The 22,446-nt window shown below is 31.4% G+C and overlaps 3 protein-coding genes across 3 annotated transcripts; 2 read left to right on the top strand and 1 right to left on the bottom strand.

Moving 5' to 3' along the window:
* Nucleotides 1–3,427: 3,427 nt before the first annotated feature.
* Nucleotides 3,428–12,043, top strand: LOC134687920 (granzyme K-like). The gene is made up of 6 exons (XM_063548379.1): nucleotides 3,428–3,440; nucleotides 5,424–5,605; nucleotides 6,034–6,118; nucleotides 6,887–7,076; nucleotides 8,449–8,591; nucleotides 12,011–12,043. Exons 2-6 carry the CDS (start codon nucleotides 5,481–5,483, stop codon nucleotides 12,041–12,043), a joined length of 576 nt encoding a protein of 191 aa, XP_063404449.1. The 5' UTR covers nucleotides 3,428–3,440; nucleotides 5,424–5,480.
* A 39-nt stretch (nucleotides 12,044–12,082) lies between these two features.
* Nucleotides 12,083–15,311, top strand: LOC134687919 (THAP domain-containing protein 8-like). The gene is made up of 2 exons (XM_063548378.1): nucleotides 12,083–12,681; nucleotides 14,844–15,311. Exons 1-2 carry the CDS (start codon nucleotides 12,334–12,336, stop codon nucleotides 15,309–15,311), a joined length of 816 nt encoding a protein of 271 aa, XP_063404448.1. The 5' UTR covers nucleotides 12,083–12,333.
* A 1,858-nt stretch (nucleotides 15,312–17,169) lies between these two features.
* Nucleotides 17,170–19,172, bottom strand: LOC134687390 (P2X purinoceptor 7-like). The gene is made up of 3 exons (XM_063547648.1): nucleotides 18,846–19,172; nucleotides 17,939–18,160; nucleotides 17,170–17,346 (listed from the first exon to the last, which is right to left on the bottom strand). The coding sequence occupies exons 1-3, from the start codon at nucleotides 19,019–19,021 to the stop codon at nucleotides 17,190–17,192; spliced, it is 555 nt and encodes a 184-aa protein (XP_063403718.1). The 5' UTR covers nucleotides 19,022–19,172; the 3' UTR covers nucleotides 17,170–17,189.
* Nucleotides 19,173–22,446: the final 3,274 nt, after the last annotated feature.

Here is a 22,446-nt window from a genome sequence, read left to right as displayed (position 1 = left end):
CTTTGACACATTCCCCATTTCCATTCTCATTTTTGTAAATCATTAAGTTATTCATTCTTGTTTTCAAACGAACATGGTTTTTTTTCAGAAATTCGAATTTTTGTTTCAAGTAATCATGTAATCAAAAACAATATCAAATTTCTGAATCGAAATAAAAGCTTATCAAACAGGTTTCGTAATGTCAAACATGTGACCACACATATTGTTAAGAGCTTGCTGTTGCTTCTGCTCTAGATTCCCATAATAATTAACAAATAAACACGAATATCTTAATGTATGCATGTATCATGAATCTTATGAATTATAATTCGTGATTCTGTCAAAAATAATTAAAAATGATGTATTTAGTTTACACCTTTGTTCATCGTGTGCTATACTTTATTGTAGTTTTAACATGGGTAAGAATTATATTCGTGATTATTTTTGCCTGAGCGATAGTGAGGCCTTTAATAACACGAATATAATGCCTATCCATGTTAAAACTACAATACAAAGAAATCACACACAATAATGCTGGCAGATCAGATACAGTTTGAAATTCATTACTTTATAATGCGTTTGAATGTTGAATTTAAATTTGAAAACAGCAAAATAAAAATTGATAAATGCATAACATTACCAATTTTGAACATAAAGGAAACTCGTGATTTTAGAGTCGAAAGGATTGCTTATAATCGCAAAGTTCACATTTTGTTGTGTGTCGGTAACAGTTGTTCTTACTGTAACACATGTTCTAGTAACGCAGTAAATGTTTTATAATCGCAAAGTTCACATTTTGTTGTGTGTCGGTAACAGGTGTTCTTACTGTAACACATGTTCTAGTAACGCAGTAAATGTTTGAATAAACTGAAAATGCCAAGGAGGTATATCTAGCTGTTGATATGCATCATTGAATGTGTTAATCATAAACATTCTCTGCATGTATATATTATCTACTATACATAAAGTAGATAAGTCTAAAGAATGTTCCCTGAATTTCGGGTTAAGTTCATTGATATTCTGTCTGTCATTTAAGTAAAATCATTAAAAACTGGATGAAGGCAGGTCAATTGCTTACTACACATGTGTTGTTTGTCATTTCAATCTTAATTTTCGAAAGATACATTTGTAAATACATGTTTATGGTTACATTTTTGTGGTGATGCTTTTTACACGATATCAGTGTGTTAGTGATAACTCACAAACATTAGAAATATAATTCAAATTAGGAACTTCAAAAATGGCGAACCAAAACTGTTGTTTCGAATTGAAATCTTTATCACATACTAGATTCATGAGAAAAATGTAGTCATAACATAATTTGATAATAAATAATCTGCAAGGATGAAACCACAATTGTCAGTAATTATCCAAATCATGATAAAAAAACAGTATTTTTATCTTAGTTGCTTGGTTCAAACTTCAGAGGGTAAACGTCAATTTTGAAATTGTTTACCATTTTTTTTAAGTATAATGTACATGTCACATATCCAAATTTGATGTTTCAACTTAGCATAAAATAGAAAAAACAATTTCAAGATTTCTTATTCGAATTGAAAGGTTACCAAACTAATTTCGTGTTGTCTTCTTGTATTTTAGTAGAAACTGAAGATATGAATGTCTTACATATTACCACAAATACTGCTCGGGGGTCGATGTGTTCTCGCTTTTTTAATTTCAACTACGAAGATAAAATCGATAAATGCATAACATGACTTATTTTGAACATAAGGAAAACTCCAAATTAAAAGTTGACAGGATTGTTAGTACTTTCAAAGTTCGTTTTTCAAATTAAAAAAAGCAAAAACAAAACAGCAACACGCAATAGGTTATTTTACATCCCCTCTAAAGTCTTTTAGCCAATAACAACCTTATGATCTTTTGGTTTACACAGGTGCCAAAAATAAAGGGTCGTTAAACTTTTTTCAACAAGCATCGTCTAAATTACAGGACATAGTAGATTCCATTTTCAATTACTAATCGAGTCATAAAAGAAGCAGAGATATATGTATATACAATATATGTCAATCTTCCATTCGCACCTTTCATGAATTTGTTGAAATATGTATTAAAGACTATAAAAGGGTGTATAAAAGGAAAGAGCTGGACATTTGACGGGTTTAACCTCTATTTTAAATGTTTATAAAACAAAATGACCTTGAAAGGACAACATTAAAATTAGTACACTCTCTTTTGCCATTCCGTTATAATATACGAAGACTAGTGTGTTATTTTAAAACAGGTGTAACTTCAGTATATATTTTAATTGTTGATCTTATTCAATTTGTAGAAAACTTAGAACCAGTTTTCATAAAACAAAAAGATGAAGGGATATATTGGCATTATGAGCTATTTCATTATAGGTAAAATATATATGTAATACTAGTACTTTTTAAAATTTATTAACACATAAATGATACCATACTTATACATGTATTGTAAAACGTGATAAAACGGGGAATGTTTCTAATAGACAGCAATCCAACCAACCGTCCAAAGTAATCAAAGCCTCAAACTTAGCGGGAAATGACTGATTCCGGAGACCGATTTCAATTGACCCCTAAAAACATATATCATGGTTCAGCGATGTGGATGCGACACTAAACTCTGAAACATGTAGATAGGCCGAAATTAAAAACACAGCACAAAACTTACAAAGGCTAGATGTCCCTAAAATTGAACAGGCGTAAAACGCGGCGGGATTTAACAAGCTTCTTTTTTTCTTTTTTTTTTATCTCAATCCCCATTTATACCTCTAAAAAACAAGGAATAAACCACCACACTATACACAAAGAAAGATTCTGTTAAAGAGAACTTTAAAAATTTACTCCGGTCAAATATTAATTCATTTGAAACAAAGTAAATTCTGAACCATGTTTATCTGAAATTTCAAATTTCACAGACTCGATCAAAAATGAAAAAAGCGGAAAATTGATGTGGATATTACAACATAACGCTCCAGTTGTGTCAATGTAGTTTTTAGGGCCACTTGGCAGGAGAAACTTACTCTGGAAATAAAATTTCAATTGTATACTAGTTATCAAAAGTACCAGGATTATAATTTTATACGCCAGACGCGCGTTTCGTCTACATAAGACTCATCAGTGACGCTCAGATCAAAATAGTTAACACAAGTTATACACAACACAATAATTTTTTCAACAATAAATTAACTTGTAGGATTTACTGAGGACAAACACCCGCATAGAATTTTTTTACACATATTTGATCCTCATATTCATTTTTAATTGAGATATGGTTGTCAGATGGATCAATATCGAAACTTTAAAGTTTTTTACAAACTAGGGATTGATTTAAGTATGTGACCTATCAAGCATTGCTAAAGTTTTTATATTTACAAAACAACTTACCATGCCACCAATCAATTGTAAAGAAAAGGTGTTTCGTATGTTCTGTAATATTATTTTTTTTTGTATTTTGCAGCAGTCTTGAAAGTTGGGGTAAATATATAGCCATTTTACCTCTATTTTAATCCACATATATATCAATTGTCCGACTGTTTTTATTTGATTTTTTAATAAGTTGCGTCGTTTATTAAAAAAAATATATAGACTGGTTCACTTTTTGATATTGGGCTAATGTTTCTGTATGCAACAAGGGAGATAATTAGTATATATTTTTTTCACGTCTGTGCTTTATAACATTTTATACATCTAAGTCCTGTACCTAGTCAGGAAAATGGCCATTGTTATATTATAGTTCATTTCTGTGTGTGTTACATTTAAATGTCGTGTTTCTGTTGTGTCGTAGTTTTCCTCTTACATTCTAGGTGTTTTCCTCAGTTTTAAATTTTAACCCTGATTTGTTTTTTTCATACAGCGGTATATTACTATTGCCTTTATTTACAGTTACTAATACTACATATGTATTTTCTAAATCTTTATCATCTAAGGACATACGATTTTTTGTCGAGCCTTCGACTTTAGTCGAAAAAGCGAGACTAAGCGATCCTACTTTCCGTCGTCGTCGGTGTCGTCGGCGGCGTCAACAAATATTCACTCTGTGGTTAAAGTTTTTGAAATTTTAATAACTTTCTTAAACTATACTGCATTTCTACCAAACTTGGACAGAAGCTTGTTTATGATCATAAGATAGTATCCAGAAGTAAATTTTGTAAAAATAAAATTCCATTTTTTCCATATTTTACTTATAAATGGACTTAGGTTTTTCTGCGGAGAAACATTACATTCACTCTGTGGTTAAAGTTTTTAGAATTTTAATAACTTTCATAAACTATCCTTGGTTTGTACCAAACTTGGACAGAAGCTTGTTTCTGATCATAAGATAGTATCCAGAAGTAAATTTTGTAAAAATAAAATTCCATTTTTTCCTTATTATACTTAAAAATGGACTTAGTTTTTCTGCGGGGAAACATAACATTCACTCTGTGGTTAATTTTTTTTAAATTTTAATAACTTTCTTAAACTATCCTGGGTTTGTACCAAACTTGGATAGAAGCTTATTTATGATCATAAGATAGTATCCATAAATAAATTTTGTAAAAAAGATAACTGTATTTTTTCTGTTTTTTACTTTTAAATGGACTTAGATTTTCTTCCAGTTAACATTACATACAGTCTGCAGTTAAAGTTTTCGAAACATTTATTAGATTTATTAACAATCTTAGATTTTTACCGAAATTGGACAGAAGCTTCTTACAATAATAAGATAGTATGAAAAGGAATATTTTTATTGATTTTTTTCCTCATTTTTGTTGAGCCTGCAATTTACAGCAAAACTAGGCGAGACACTGGGTTCCGCGGAACCCTTACAAATTTTTTATAGTAATAACTATGCTTTTTGATGAATATTTTTTTGTCATATAGCTCTTCAACGGTTTCGGTACTTATATATCCACGGATTTCAAATGTTTGGCTTTGAGCGTTCCTGATGAAAGTAAATCTATAAAAGCGCTCCAAATGCATTGAAATTATTAAACGTGTTGTTGTCAATTTTTTAACAACACATATACGAGTTGAAGGTTTAGATTGCAATAAAACCATGTTTAACCCACTAATTTCCTCAGAAAAAAACTGTTTGATGTCAGAAATATGGCAGTTATTTTATATTCCTCCTGGTGGTTGATATTGTTAAACGTTTTGTTTTGTCACATTATATGGTCTTCCTCCAAGTTTAAATAATGTTGGAGTTCGGTATTGTTGTTATTTTTTTTATCCCTTTTACACTTGTAATTCTGGGGCCCTTTATAACTTGCTGTTTGGTGTGTGCCGATGCTCCGTGTATAAGGCCGTACTTTGACCTATACGGTTTATTTTTTACATATTGTAACTTGAATGGAGAGTTGCCTCATTTCCTCTATACCACATCTTCTTTTATCAAGTTGATAATCATTTAAGTATCCTGACATTTGTGTCAAACCCCTAGATTATATTTCAAACCTGATGTGTTATTCCTTAATTTAGATTTCTAGCGGAGATATTGTAACCCAGATAATTGGTGGAGATGACACAACAATAGAGATGTATCCGTGGCAGGCTATGTTACAAAAGCGATCATCGATAAAGGATTCATGGGGACTTGCATGTGGAGCTGTTTTCATATCCAAAAAATGGCTGATTACAGCAGCCCACTGCTTTAGAGGACGGTAATGCAAATTTAGTCACATCTGATTGCACGGTTTTGTAACCATCAGTTTGACTAGTCGATACTATTGCTTAAGATTTATCTCTGTTGTCTTTACCAGCCTGTGAATTATCCTTCCTGCGGTCTTGTTTAGAATATTTTCAGTTCATAATGCGTTAATGTTACTCGAAACAAACATATTTCCAGCTTTCAGGTAGAGTTTGTCTTTACCAGGTTAACGAATATATACTAGTTCAGTGATAATGAACGCCATACTAATTTCCAAATTGTACACTGGTTATTTTTATAGACTGAACGACAAAGACAAATACCGGAACACGTAATTGGACAGTCGAGATTTTCTGACATTTTTGGGATATGTTTCTATATATATTTTTAGTATTCTGTAACAATATTTTCTACAGCCTATATCTATCATATTTATTTCAGAGTGGGTAACAGACGGATTGTCTATGGATTTACCAAACAGTCAGATCCTGATAAACAGATTGGAGAAATAAAACGTTTCATAAAAGTAGAAATCTGAATTTATAACTCCTATACACAATCTATTATGAAATAACTTCCTTGAGAAACGCACACAAAGACAAATGTACGGAAGTAAAAAAGAATCCTCTATGTAATGACTGACTGGACAAAGAATTAGGCAATAGTTTTTGTATACCTATAGGCTTTATATGATGTTTTTTTATACTACAAGTCCCCCTGAATGTACCAATTCATCGAAAGAAACCTGTGTTTTTGTTAATGTCGCATTTTATAAGTCGGTCAACACGAGGTCTTGGATTTCAACTTAAGATCTCACACCTAAAGACAGATTCGTGAGTTCCCTCCCGCCAACTTTAACCAATGCTTTAAATATTTACACAGGACTGATTAATCTAATGCAATTCGTTTGTAATGATAATTTTCGTTGGAAATGGACAATATTGTTCAGATACTCAAGACGTTGCAACAGTTTTGCAGACTTTTCATTTATGGCATTTTTAAGCTTAAAAATACATGAAATGGAATTTATTTTATTTTAATATGTAGCATTATAACTGAATTGTACGTTGCTAGATAAACTCAATTTGCGACAGTGAAATGTATGTTTTACGAAGGCCAATCTTAAAATGCAATACATTTATCTCATAATGTGTCTTTAGATACAACTGTGAAGGATACTCAACATATTACAAATAGAACATACATTTACATCAATCCTTGACCAACAAGAGACTAATTAATCACTATTCAATTTGATAATACAAAATGTACTATTTTGATTTTCTATTTTTAGCATCCAAAGTTTAATCGAAAGTTCAATCCAAAGACTGATGTGTTTTTAGGCGAAAATGACATAGTGCTAATTGAACTAAAGGCTCCAGTACTGTTTACAAAAACAAGCCAATTGGTAGCTCTTTCGAGCAGCAAAACCAATATAGATTTAGATACTTGTAACATTACAGGCTGGGGACTTACGAAGTCTGGTAAGTTGATTAGTGTCTTAAGATAATGTATCGCTAAGCTGATATTTGATTGAATTTATAATGTCAAAAAAGAGAGTTGCTCATGTAGAAAAGAGTATTGATCTAAGTATTGAACAAGCTTCTACAATGTATAATTTGATGTTTATATCCAATCTTAATTTTAGCGAAATCATTTATTGTTTTTATGCATTTATCAATTCGAAGTAAATTAGGCGTTCCTAAAATCTATAGTTTAAACAAAAATAGTTATTGATATTTTCAAATTAATACTGTCAAATTAATAATTGTGTATATAAGGGCTAACATTTTATTCATATCACACATGATTTTGGCAAAGAACCTTATTTGACAATGGTGAATCAAAAGGACCTTATCTGAACGTATTTGATGTGATAAAGACAGGTCACTGTACAGGAATTTCTGTTGCAGAAAAACAATGTCAAATGTGTTAAACATAAATCGAGGATGAGTTTCAGTTTTGATTATTTGTAAACATCTGGAATGTATATCTTTGCTATTAAAAATAACCTCGACTATGACTTGGCTAGTTTGAAAAAGTCTTTAGCTAGTCTTGACCTGTACTCGACCAATACTTGACCAGCTCTCGACCTATTTTTTTCAGTCTGAACCATACTCGACCAAAGTTCTGAACATTACTCGACCAATTCACCTTTTCTTATAATGTTAACTGATCAAATTACTTTTTCTTTAGCTGACATGTCCACAGCCACCATTGAATAAAGATATATATAAAAAAACAGATTTTTACATCCATTTATAATGCATGATTCTCATAGATAAGTCAAATTAGATAAGTTAATTATCTAATTGTAAAGTCTGAGTCTTGTTAAATAAATCTTTTGCCTGAAAACAGCACTTATACTTAAAAGTGCTTTTTAGTTAAGCATTTTTTTTTAATAAAACTTGATTTTCCCAAGTTCTTAATAAAAACGAATATAGGACAGAAAGTCAGAGGACTAAAAGTCACAATTTAGTTTTAAGATTTTTTTTTCTTTGAACAAATAAAACACTAATTAAAAAAATCATGTTTGTATTGTATTTGAAACATTATGAATAATTATCGTATTTGAAACAATATGAATAATGATCCAATAACCATTAAGAAAACATAACTTTAGAGTGTCTTCATACTTTTATGGCTTCATGGTGCCAATATTCATATATCCTCAATTGTATGATTGAAATTTTATAAATCTTTATTTAACAAGTCTTGTTGGAGCAAAGTAAGGAATCAATTTAAATTAGATTGATTTAGAGTATTTTGATTATCTAACTTTATACATATCAGATGGCAACTTAAAATACAGTATTTTGAATAACGAAAATAAAATCACCAATACTTATATTATAGGTGACACAGCTGACACTTTACAAGTGGCAACAGTCTCAGTTCTTTCCATAGAGGCCTGCAGACGAAAATTTGAGAATATTATTTCAATTGCCAATTCCCAAATTTGTCTGTTTGACGAAATAAATTTCAAGACTTCGTGCCAAGTGAGTATTTGAAATGATGTCATTTTCAGTAATTATTCAGCACACAGGCGTAACTTTATCATTTTGTAATAATTGCATTCAATAAATAATCTGGTTCAATATTTAAACAAGGATTCTGTATTTTTGGATAGTTTTTCTTTTCTTTTCGAGATATAATTTTATGAGTAAACAAAAGAAATGTGTACATTTGCAGCCTATTGTAAGCTATATTGAGAATGGAATTCTTTTTATTGAAAGGAATAAGTCCAATATCAAATTTGAGATGAATTGTTTTTTACTGACCATATCATCTTCCGCACATGTGATGAAATTTTTCTTTATAAGATAGAATTGAAATATTTTTTGCGTTTTTTTATAATATGAATCAGAACAACTTCAACTTATAAAGATATGTTTACAATGAGAGATCAGCAACTGGAAAGACGTCATCACATTTGTCAAAGAATTTAGCTTGCATTCGTTCATCTATGTCTTTAAAACCAAAGAGACTAAGATATAAAGCAGACCTTCGAGTTTTAGTAGTGTCCTGAATCTCAAGTTCACTTGGTCTTATCATATGAGATACAAACGCTTACTGAAATTTTAGCTATTGCGTGTCAGGATATCCCTTATATAATTTAAACGAAAGAAGAGAATTTTGAAACATGTATTTTCGTTTGGTTTCGAGAAGTTTCTAAATGAATTCACTTCATATGAATTCTTTTGAAGCATAATTCATATAGAAACTCAGCAAAAAAGAAGTTGACAAGTAGTGGTGGCAATATGCTGTCTATAAGAAAAAAATGTTTACGCTATCAATTTCCGTGTATTTGTTGGTGAAGTCAATGTGGTTCTATACAAATAATCTTTTACATTTTTTCTTAAATTTTACTGTACCAAATCAGGCATATTGCAGTGGTTATCAGAAGGTTTTTTTCTATATATGTTGGCGTTTATTTTTGTTTATTTTTAGTGATTCTGTTGAACCCTTGTTTTCCCGTTATAGTTAATTTTTTTCCTTGGTTTAAGTTTGTAACTCGGATCTGTTTTCTATCAATCGAAATTACGACTTTTAACCACCGTTATAAAACTGTTGCTATTTTTCATGACCTAATAAAAATAACAATTAAATATGTATTTTCGATATCCATTTTGTAGGAAAGATGACCTTTTTAATGAAATGACGTAATTGATCTTTCAATTAAGCATAGAGAATGGGTAGTGATCTGCATAGAAAAAGAATATGTGTTTTAGTCTTTCGATACTTTGAAGGTCATATTTTTACTGTAGAAAGAATGAAAAAAATGTGTATAAAGTTAAGTCAACACAAGACAACGAAGCTAAATATCGTTCTTCAAAATATTGTTTTGTTAAGCGTAGGCAACCAGCATTAACAAAATATATTGTCATTGACGATTTCAACAAAAAAAAAAAAAAACATAAGGAGAGGAGGCGGACAGTAATGATTTTATATAAAAAATAATATTATTTAAGGCTTTGCCGGAATTACAAAATGTTTGTAGTTATAATTAACAATCTGTGACTTCTTTAATTGGTTTAAAATCTGCGTGTATGGTGCATCGATTTTTTTTACACCTATGCATGCTTGATCGACCAGATTTTGTCTATTTAGATAAATTGTCCAGTTTTTTGGTTAGTCTGGTTTGATTTTCTTTCCACTAATATAGGAGTTCGTTACCAAGAATTAAATTGGTTGTGATGTCATTGTTTTTGACATAATTTACCAGTCACAACATCGAGGAGTACACTTTTTGGAATAACCCATAATGCATTAAATTATTTTAAACGATAGACAGAAGTTGTAAACTTATGGTCATCTAGACAAGATGATTTCAAAATATTGATTTAGTCAAATAACTATTTGTTGGAGTTATTTATCGTCTTTGGTGGTGATTTGTTTGTAGCTCAATTTGACTTTTCTAAATTTTTCTAAATTAGTTGTAATATCTTAAACAAGGGATAGAGAAACAACAACAAATATCTTTCTATGTGCAGTTTACATTTTCTGAATTCAAACACACGAAGCAATAAATATGGTTTTTAAAGGTCCGGTAAGGACTAATTTTGGCCTCAAATTTCAGTTTCATCTGACGAAAGATTTTGACCACTTTTTAAACACTTAAGTGTCTATTTAACTTGATTCAATTAGTTTTTGTGAAAGATTTCAACTGATTTAGTCATTAAAAACGGTCCGATTCATGCTGAAATATGAAAAATCTCTCAAATATGCCCAAAAACGTCACTTTTCAGATGGTTTTAGTCAAAAATGAAAGTGGCCGCGCATCCGTGTTCATCCACAATCTTTATATATGGTAATATGTATTATCATAATATACAACTTACATTTCAATATTAAGGACGAACACGCATGCGGCCACTTTCGTTTTACACGGAAACCGTCTAAAATTTAACTAAAATGATAGAATTTTGAAGATTTCAGTAATTTAGCATGACTTCATGGTGCTACAACCCGATATATGTGCATTGTATTGTCAAAAACAGCCCATATTTATGTAGCAGAAGCATTCACCTGTACAATAAATAACTTAAAGTTTACATTTTAATAATTTTGTAAAACTGTTATATTTTGGGGCCAAAAAGGGGTCTTACCGGACCTACTCCTTTGACAGATGTTTTTTGTGCTTTTTTGGTAAATGTTTGTTTGTTTTGAAATTGTGACACAGTGATGACTGCTATACCAATATTTTGACTATTTCACCTACTATGTCTGTTTTGTTCACGCATCATAGTAAATATAACGGAATTTGATGCGATTATCATACAAGTTTGAGGTTTAGCGCTATGAAATCAGGTTCGAGCCACCATTTTCGACATTTGCAAATGCCTGTACCAAGTCAGGAATACGACAGTTGTTGTCCATTGTTTGATGTGTCTTATCATTTGATTAGGGACTTTCCGTTTTTAATTTACCTCGGAGTTTGTGATTTTACTTTTTATATTACAAAATGATAATAAAAGTCATCGATTTAGGTTGCAGAATGTTTTTGAGGGATTAATTTCTTGATCTTAACCATTGCAATAACTACAGGCGGATAGCCAATAATTTTGATGTCTGAATTGAAGGAGGTAGATGTTAGATTGAAAACAGGCTAAAGAAATCGTAAAAAAAACTATTCGAAATACAGATTTGTTTGTCACCACATCAAAACAGAATTTCATAATCGACCAAACTAGATTATGACAATCTTCTTTAGAATTATATATTTGTGCTTCTTTGTGAACACTTTCAAGAACACTTTGAAAAAGTTTCTAGAAGGCACTGCATCTGATAATTTGTTGTTTATGCAATGAATGTTTTAAACGCTTTTAAAGTATGTTTATATCACTCTCCATTTTTAAAATGGCGACATTATTCAAATTAGAAAAAGGTAAATATATATTAAATTAAACTTTTTTAGGGAGATAGTGGATCACCTTTAAAGGAGATGTGACATGATTTTTTTTTTTTTTTTTTTGGTAAATAAATATTTATTTATACATAATTACCCCATAAAAAACATCGAAAGATATATAATTATCGTTTAAATGGATAAATTATGAATTCAAATATATCGATCTGTCGACCTACTAATTATGCATATTTCAATCCCGGAAGTCACTCAGAACGAGGCTGTGACGTCAGTGGTTACATCAATCATATTTGACTGACGGGTGTATATACATAATTAGCGCTATTTCATTTCCGAATATCTTAAAGAAAAATACATGACAGTGATTAAAAATGGTTCTGTGTGCTGCCAGTGGGTGCAACAATAGACATAAGAAGGACAACTTAATTAGTTTTTTTCGTTTTCCAATTAACCCGCAAACCAGGAAGGCGTGGACACATTATTGTAAGAGATGGGACTTCCTACCAGGCGCTAGTCATAGACTTTGTTCCGCCCATTTTACAAATTCATGTTACGATCGTGACCCAGAAGTAATGAAGAACCTCGAGGGATGTCCTACCATGAAGCCAAAACTCCGTCCAAATGCAGTACCTGACATTCCATTGACGCAACCAACAACAGCTGAGCCAAAGCCACCTTTACCTAAGCGTGGAGCTTTTGAGAAGCGGAGAAAAGCTGAGGTAAATATATATATTTTTTTATCTTCGCAAATATTTTATTGCATCCCCTTTTAATAATATATATTTTTTTAATAATTTCAATATCCAAATAAATATAGCTAAGTGTTGAAAATTTAGTATCGTGTACCTCCTTAGTGTACCTCACTACCTGTTCACGTGTGCAGGTGTGTACATCGAACCATAAAGTTACATCGATCAGAAGTTACAGGTATGCGGCACACTTTATCCCCAATACTTGGTTACCTTTTGAAGTTGAAAGCTACAGGTGTCATGCCCCAGGGTGGTGATAGGTAAGACATAGGTAATACGCAATATTGCGTAACATGCGGCGAATCTGTGTACATCAATGATCACCGGCGGGATGCACAGGTGAGGTTGGAAAATAATGGGTCGGTGAATTTTACGTTGTAATGAATGGAGTATAATAAGCAAACTAATTAGACAATAAAGAATTAATTTTAAAGTAAAAATTAAAAATGTCAAAGCCTGTCAGTCCCTATAACTAAAACATAACCTGCAGTACATAGATTCTAATAGATATTAGGCAGGTGTAAAAAGTGTATTGTAATTCATTTTCTATTATTTACCCTAATTATTTGATTTATTTATCATATGGAAAGTCATTTTATTTCTTAATAAAAAAAAATGTGAAGAGATGCTATGATAGAAAGTTGATGCAAGGTTATTGAGGTGAAATATGCAAAAGGTGACTTAAATGAGAAACAAATATTTTGGCTAGTGTATGTATTCAAGTCTTTATATTGCACAAGACATGAAGCTGAATAATATAGTTTTAATAATGCAAATAAATCCAATTGATACAGACCTGGGAGTAGTAGATAAAGTATAAGTATAGACTGAAGATATACACATTATAACAATTCAGCAACAAACAAAAATCAGTACTTATTGAAAATGTTCATCAGGATGATTAAAGAGGGGACAAAGACATGAATTTATTTTATTGTATTAAAATTTCTTTAAATATTACTTTTAAATTTCCCCTGTTATATGTCATACTTATCACACATTTATTGTGAGCTGCTTCAGTAATTCAAATTTCACACCAACATACTTGGTTAGGTCAGAGACATGTCTCTGGTTAGGTGATAGGTAATTTATTACCTGTCTTTTTCTCTTATTTAATGCAATTTAATAACCTGTTCAACTCCAACATTTTTAAGAAATATATTTTGATAATAGATATATATATATATATGGTGAAGTAATTGATATAAAAGTAATGAAATTTCTACACAGATCATTATATATACATTCTAAATTTTAAAATGTGCATTTAATTTCATATTGTGTTTATACAGTACATGTATGAGGGGGGGGGGGGGTCTGTTATTCTGTAAACATTTTCACCCCTTTTTTCTCAAATCTTAAAAAAAATTAACACCTTTTTTCTCTAAATTTTCACTTTTTTTGCCCTTTATTCTCTAATCTTCATTTTTTAGAGGCATTATTCTATAATCATTTAACACCATCCAAACCCTCATGTATGTATGTAGTGTGGCTATAATAAACTTTAAACTTGAACTGTACACTAAAAATTCAAATTATTAAATTAATATACATGTATAAGAACCAAATAATTGGTGGTAAACTTGCAGGGAGATATCCAGCCATTTTCGAAAAAAAGGTGGGGGGGGGGCAATTTTATGTCCCCATTCAAATATATTGATCGTCCCCATAAAAGGGGGGGGTCTAAACCCTCCCCCTGGATCCGCCACTGAAATTTTGATTGCTACTCAGACAACTATCCATGAAAGCTCAAATTAAAAGGGATTTAAGAAGTAATATGTATATTTCTCTATGTTTTTGATTTCATTATAATTGTAATTTTAGACCATTTAATTATTCAGAAATGCAATTGACCATCATAGGCTGATCCAGGGGGGGGGGGGGGCCTTTTGTGGAAAAAATTGGTTAATTATATAGGGAATCACTGAAGCATTTGTGACTGGACTGGAGCAAGTGCAACCCTCCCCCCCCCCCCCTCCCCCCCCTTTGTAGGTGTCAGTGGGACCCCTAAGGAAAATTTCTGGATCCGCCACTGACCATGATTGACCATTGTGGGACCACTTGTTTTTTATATCTCTTTCATAGTAAAGTTGTGTAAAACTAAATAAACAACAAATATTTATTCTTTGCAGATTCTACAGCTTGCATATGACAACTATGAACGAGAGACGGAATGTGTACAACTCCAAGTACCAGACAGTACCACAACACCAGAACCAGAACCAGAGCTGCCAACCTCCAATGTTACAGAGAACAATACATGTACATCCAAAGTTACCATGGTTACACAGACTACTCCACCACCATCACCAAAAGTAGTAAAACACAAGAAAAGCCAATCCTACCTCCGTCCACAGCAACGTACCAGGAAACATCAAACAGATCTTAAGATTACACAACCTTCAGCAACATACAGTACAATTGCTACACAGACTGATGATGACATTACAAAATGTACATGTGCCAGTACTCTACCTACAACAACTCACACCACTTCAGCCCAAAACTCTGATGACGATGAGGTTTCCAGCCATGCAGATAGTGATGAGGACTACCAACCCTCAGATGATGATCAGAGGTATGTAGTACTATATGTATAATTATTTTTTGGAAATAGAATATATATAAATTGATCAACCTGTTTAAAAAACAGACTCTGTAATCCGCTTCCAGTTTCTTTGAAACATTCGTCAATTCCATTCTCAATTTTTAAAACTTTATATACTTATATTAATTCAATATGTATATATAAAAGAAGATTAGGTATGATTGCCCATGAGACAACTCCCCACAATAGACCAAAATGAAATCAAAATTAACAACTATCTATAGATCACATATGGCCTTCAACAATAAGCAAAGCCTCTAATGCACAGTCAGCTACAAAAGGCCTAGAAATGACAATTCAAATAAGAAAACTTACACATGTTTTTAAAAACTAAATCCTTAAAACAAAATATAAATAAAAATCGCTGAAAGAAAGATGCTATACTGAGGACAAGAAATAGTAAATTTTGATTCATTTTGTATGTAGGTTGAAATTTAACATGTAAAATGAACATAGATAAAAGAAGAAGTTGTGTGAGTGCCAATGAGACAACTCTCCATCCAAATAACAATTTATAAAAGTAAACCATTATAGGTCAATGTACGGACTTCAACATCGAGCCTTGCCTCACACTGAACAACCAACTTTTAATGTATGTGCATTTGTCATTTCATGCAACAGAGATAGAGCTTTCACTAAAGATGGTCTGCAATGCTTCAGCATGGTTTATCCCAAAGCAAAGAAAGGCAAAGAAGCTGTTGTTAAATCCAGACCTTCGCCAGCTACTTATGGTATGTATTAAAATACAAGTTGTGGTTATCAAAAAAGATAAGAAGTTGTTTGATTGCAAAAGAAACTATCCATCAAAACTAATATGAAGTGTATGTTATCACTACAGATAACCTTACGGTCTTCAACAATGAGGAAAACTATACTGTATGATAAGCTTAAAAAAGGCACTGACATCAAAATATGAATCAATTAAATTGAAAAAATATCGGCCTAATTTTAAACATCATCATTCATATAAAACAATTTAACATACATTTGTATGGTATGCAACAAAGAGCTAACATAGTTTTTAACCAAGTGATCACAGCTTGTACATGCTTTGCTATAGGATGTCAGTTAAACACTTGATGCATCAATTCATTTTTATTTACTGTGGATTTATTTGTTTTTGTGGGTACCAATTTTCGTGGATTAGGAAAAACTTGCATATTCGTGGATATTTAATTTCATGGTTTTGCTGAAGTCTGCATACAAACCTATAGAAAATTATCATTTGTTGAATATTTAATTTCGTGGTTTGACTGTGCCCACGAAATCCACAAAAACTAGTATCCAACGAATAATAATGAATCCACAGTAGTAAAAATTAAGAATAACATTGTAATACTTGCACTTTGAAAATAATATTGACTATTTTTTTGTAGATTATGTTCTGCTGATCAAGCAAGCTGTTGTTTCCAGAAGGGAACATGACTGCTCGTCCTATTCAAATGCTGCAGGGGATGTAAAGATACTTCAAAACCATTTTCCGGTCAGTTTGACACAGACATTCGAGCCATTCCAAAAGGCAGACCTCATTGCAAGACACAGGTCACGCTTTCAGAGATAGAGGAAAATTATTGAGAACAGTTTAATGTTTGTAAAATATGCAGTGGATGATCATTGTAATCTTTTACATGTGAATAATATTCATGAGTTTTGAACAATGCAGGCTTTGTTCATGTTATTTATTGTGAAGAAATATCAATCTTGATTTTTTATTTAGCAATAAAAAAGATGGTATAAGGTACACTTTTATTATTTAAATTATTCTGTTGATCTACTGTCACTGTGCAAGGACAAAAAGTCAATGTTTTTATTAATACAAGTGTTTCATTTAAAATAAATAGTTACAAAAAGTCATCAGTCCAAATTTAATTCATACAACTGCATATTTGAAGCCACAGTATTCTTCAGACGGGAAACTGTCTCTAATTTTTTTCACAACACATGCAGGCAAGATCTTTCTGTTGTGACGTCCAAGGCGATGCCATATCCACTGAACAAATCTCCTATATGCCATAAACCTATATTTCCTACAAAGCAAAACATCAATTATATTCATATACAACTTTCAATACCATACTTTTAACTGATGTAAATATATTTACAAACATACAAAGAAAGTTATAATGAAAAATTTCTTATTGACCTTTTTTTTATTTTAGAAAGACCAAAACATTTTAAATCTGTTGTACCTGTCATTTTGTGTTGTATTTAGGTTAAAAAGAAATATTTAGGATTGATAAATATTACCTACGGTGTACTGCCATGTATATATTTGCTACCTATGTACATGATGTATATTATTATGACACGAAAGAACTTGGGCCTTTCTACATGTTCAATATGCTTTGAAATATATTATGTATAAACAAATTGTATCTGTGATATTTGAATTATGAATTTATCTGTGATATTAAATTATTATTTAATTCATCTGTTAGTTTCTTTATTGAATTGTCAATGATTGTACTAACTCTGTACAATTAAAAATATTGAAGTCACTTGACTGCTTAAGTATTGCCTCGAAAACAGTGAATGAACATGGATTCAATAAAACAATAATTGATTTGAAATTGATCCAACATGAACATGAACCTAGCCTACTACTATTTCAAAACTTACTCATTGATGGGTTCATTGTCGTCAAATGGACCAACATGCTCCATGTATGCATACATGCTTACTTGTAACACATGACGGTTTAAGCAGTTGGCAATAAAGACCTCATGTTCTGTGATGCAGTTTAAGTCATCTGGTTGCATTAAATAGCTTACAGCTGATATGTCTGAACAGCATACACATTCATCTGCTGTGGTCATGGAATTGCAGTTTCCACAATCACACCTATAACATGAAAAAAAAATTATTTATGTGAAACCAGCAGTACAAAATACACAATATAGAAAATATAACACAAGAGTAGGTTTCTCAAATAAACTTTTGGCCACGGTTGATCATAAGCAAGTGCAGATCCTAACCATGGATAAAGGTGGGAGGTGGGAACTATGTGTCCCCATTCAAAATTATGAATTGATTGTGGAGGTATATTTATTTATCTTGAATTAAACTCTATAAAAAAATATCATAAATGTGGTGATGTCTTGTTCATATATACTATGCTCATATATATGGACATTTTTTTCTTTTCATTGCCAAAATTTTATTACTGTCTAGTGACTGGTTTACTCCAATACTTCTTCAGGTGGTCTGTTTATACAATATAACATGATGGACATTTTTTTCTTCCCCCACCCCCCCCCCCCCCTGTCCATTTATTATATTTGATAGTTCGTAATTCTTTATTTGTGAAGCAAAAACTGTATACGACGTAGTAGGCGTCCCAGAAAAAAAAAATAGCATTACCAAACGTCATAATTATTTGGATTAGGGCAGAGGGAAACAAACTATTTTCGGTGGATAAATTAATCGTAAAAAAAAACAGAAATTTACATTTTTAACTGTTATACATGCATCTGCCATTAATTGAACTCTGAAAGTGTTTGGTTACAAGTATATTTATCATACGAACCAGTTTGTGTTTACAAGGCGATCGACATTGCTTGAAAGATCGTCAATGTCGGACTCTTCGGATGACGAATTTATATCTTCTTCTTGATTATTTTCCACAAGTAACGGCTCAAACTGATACGGTCGAATATCTAAACTTTGAGAATTGCCTTGTAAACTGCTGTCAACACCGTCCATTGTTTAATTACGCAAAAATGCGATGTACTTCGTCCATATTGAGACATTTTCTCAGCTTGTATCCAGTGACGTCACCACGATCACGTGACCGGTATCTCATTAAAAATCAAAGATGACGACAAGCGCTGGATTCTTTGACCATAAAAAGTTATTTTAATGAGGTTTTGACAAGAAAATTAATTATAATATACTTTTTTACCAATTTGAATTGATTAATTAAAAAAAAAAAAAAAAAAAAAAATTGTGTCACGTCTCCTTTAGGTGTCAGACCACCAATTACTCCGTCCAATTTAGAACGTATGTAAAAGTAGACCTACTCTGACACAAAATAGTGCTTTTGATGTCCTTGTTTACCTAAACTAACAAACAAATTTGCAGAAATGAAACTTTGGGTGAAAGATAAATATATCTAGATCATTTTGAGCCAAAATTTACTTGTCTATGAGTTTGCATTAAAAATTGAGGATTAATGCGCTCCATAGTATGCTAATTTTAGATTTCCAGAAAACCAGGTTTTTGTTTTGGAGTACTTCTATTTAAAGGTCAGTTATTTTGTTAGAAGGCTTTAAAGGTATGCTGAAAATTGGCATGTAGAAAGCTGAAACATGTACAATTCAGGATATACCTGGTTTCTATGAAGTTAAACTTAAGGTAAAAATTTTAGAAATCTGTGGAAATTGCAAAATTTGGTTGAACAGATAGGGATTTATAATTGGTGGTCTGACACCTTTAAGAGAAATGCGGTGAAACCCAAAATTCAGAAAACAATTGATTTTTTGGTCTTAACTGATTATTTGAAATAGTAGTAGCCACATTTTAATCTTTTTGGGGGTAAAAAGTCACATATTGCAAATTTGGAGCCGTAAACCTGAATTTGTGCTATTTTTAGCTTTTCCCACCCTGACAATATGCTTTCATATAAAAAATGTTATAAATTGTTATAAATGCACAGTAAGTTGTTTCTGTGGTGTTAAACATTAAAACATAGGTTGATTACTACCCAAAAAAAAATTGTTGTCATGAAGATTTAATGATTTTTTTTGATTTTTACCCCTTATGTCATTGCGGCATACCATGTATATGGCAGATAACATATCCTGATATAAACACTGCATAAACTAACAAAAATCTCATTTATTATCTCAAATGAAAGTTTTATACTTTAAATTTTATTGACTGATAGTAAATAAAACAGTTAGATGGCCAGAACTGCACTTTTGATCAGTTTATAGTCACATTACTGACACCAGGTGTAAAAAAGGGGGGGTCAATATTCCTTGATTCTTCAATACCTTTGATTTTTTACTAAACTCATTGTAAAAATTGTGGAAAGTCTTTAAAGCAGTAGAACAAACAAGGAACAATCAACAAAAACTGATCTTGACATTGAAAGTTTATGTACCTCTACTCCAAAATGAGATTTTCAAGTATTTTTTATCAAAGGCTTACATTACAGTCAGTTTAAATTGAGCTGTGAAATTTGTAATATGAGTCGCATTATGCTCAGAAAGGATTTTTTTTACTACAAATTGACTAAGGATTCAGAAAAAACAAAACAAAAGATTTCTGATCAACTTTTTTTGCTCTTTAGGTGTCAGACCACCAATTACTCCGTCCAATTTAGAACGTATGTAAAAGTAGACCTACTCTGACACAAAATAGTGCTTTTGATGTCCTTGTTTACCTAAACTAACAAACAAATTTGCAGAAATGAAACTTTGGGTGAAAGATAAATATATCTAGATCATTTTGAGCCAAAATTTACTTGTCTATGAGTTTGCATTAAAAATTGAGGATTAATGCGCTCCATAGTATGCTAATTTTAGATTTCCAGAAAACCAGGTTTTTGTTTTGGAGTACTTCTATTTAAAGGTCAGTTATTTTGTTAGAAGGCTTTAAAGGTATGCTGAAAATTGGCATGTAGAAAGCTGAAACATGTACAATTCAGGATATACCTGGTTTCTATGAAGTTAAACTTAAGGTAAAAATTTTAGAAATCTGTGGAAATTGCAAAATTTGGTTGAACAGATAGGGATTTATAATTGGTGGTCTGACACCTTTAAGAGAAATGCGGTGAAACCCAAAATTCAGAAAACAATTGATTTTTTGGTCTTAACTGATTATTTGAAATAGTAGTAGCCACATTTTAATCTTTTTGGGGGTAAAAAGTCACATATTGCAAATTTGGAGCCGTAAACCTGAATTTGTGCTATTTTTAGCTTTTCCCACCCTGACAATATGCTTTCATATAAAAAATGTTATAAATTGTTATAAATGCACAGTAAGTTGTTTCTGTGGTGTTAAACATTAAAACATAGGTTGATTACTACCCAAAAAAAATTGTTGTCATGAAGATTTAATGATTTTTTTTGATTTTTACCCCTTATGTCATTGCGGCATACCATGTATATGGCAGATAACATATCCTGATATAAACACTGCATAAACTAACAAAAATCTCATTTATTATCTCAAATGAAAGTTTTATACTTTAAATTTTATTGACTGATAGTAAATAAAACAGTTAGATGGCCAGAACTGCACTTTTGATCAGTTTATAGTCACATTACTGACACCAGGTGTAAAAAAGGGGGGGTCAATATTCCTTGATTCTTCAATACCTTTGATTTTTTACTAAACTCATTGTAAAAATTGTGGAAAGTCTTTAAAGCAGTAGAACAAACAAGGAACAATCAACAAAAACTGATCTTGACATTGAAAGTTTATGTACCTCTACTCCAAAATGAGATTTTCAAGTATTTTTTATCAAAGGCTTACATTACAGTCAGTTTAAATTGAGCTGTGAAATTTGTAATATGAGTCGCATTATGCTCAGAAAGGATTTTTTTTACTACAAATTGACTAAGGATTCAGAAAAAACAAAACAAAAGATTTCTGATCAACTTTTTTTGCTCTTTAGGTGTCAGACCACCAATTACTCCGTCCAATTTAGAACGTATGTAAAAGTAGACCTACTCTGACACAAAATAGTGCTTTTGATGTCCTTGTTTACCTAAACTAACAAACAAATTTGCAGAAATGAAACTTTGGGTGAAAGATAAATATATCTAGATCATTTTGAGCCAAAATTTACTTGTCTATGAGTTTGCATTAAAAATTGAGGATTAATGCGCTCCATAGTATGCTAATTTTAGATTTCCAGAAAACCAGGTTTTTGTTTTGGAGTACTTCTATTTAAAGGTCAGTTATTTTGTTAGAAGGCTTTAAAGGTATGCTGAAAATTGGCATGTAGAAAGCTGAAACATGTACAATTCAGGATATACCTGGTTTCTATGAAGTTAAACTTAAGGTAAAAATTTTAGAAATCTGTGGAAATTGCAAAATTTGGTTGAACAGATAGGGATTTATAATTGGTGGTCTGACACCTTTAAGAGAAATGCGGTGAAACCCAAAATTCAGAAAAC

Source organism: Mytilus trossulus, chromosome 10, assembly GCF_036588685.1.
Source record: "Mytilus trossulus isolate FHL-02 chromosome 10, PNRI_Mtr1.1.1.hap1, whole genome shotgun sequence".
NCBI lineage: Eukaryota > Metazoa > Mollusca > Bivalvia > Mytilida > Mytilidae > Mytilus > Mytilus trossulus.
This window is presented reverse-complemented; position numbering and strand designations above follow the sequence as displayed.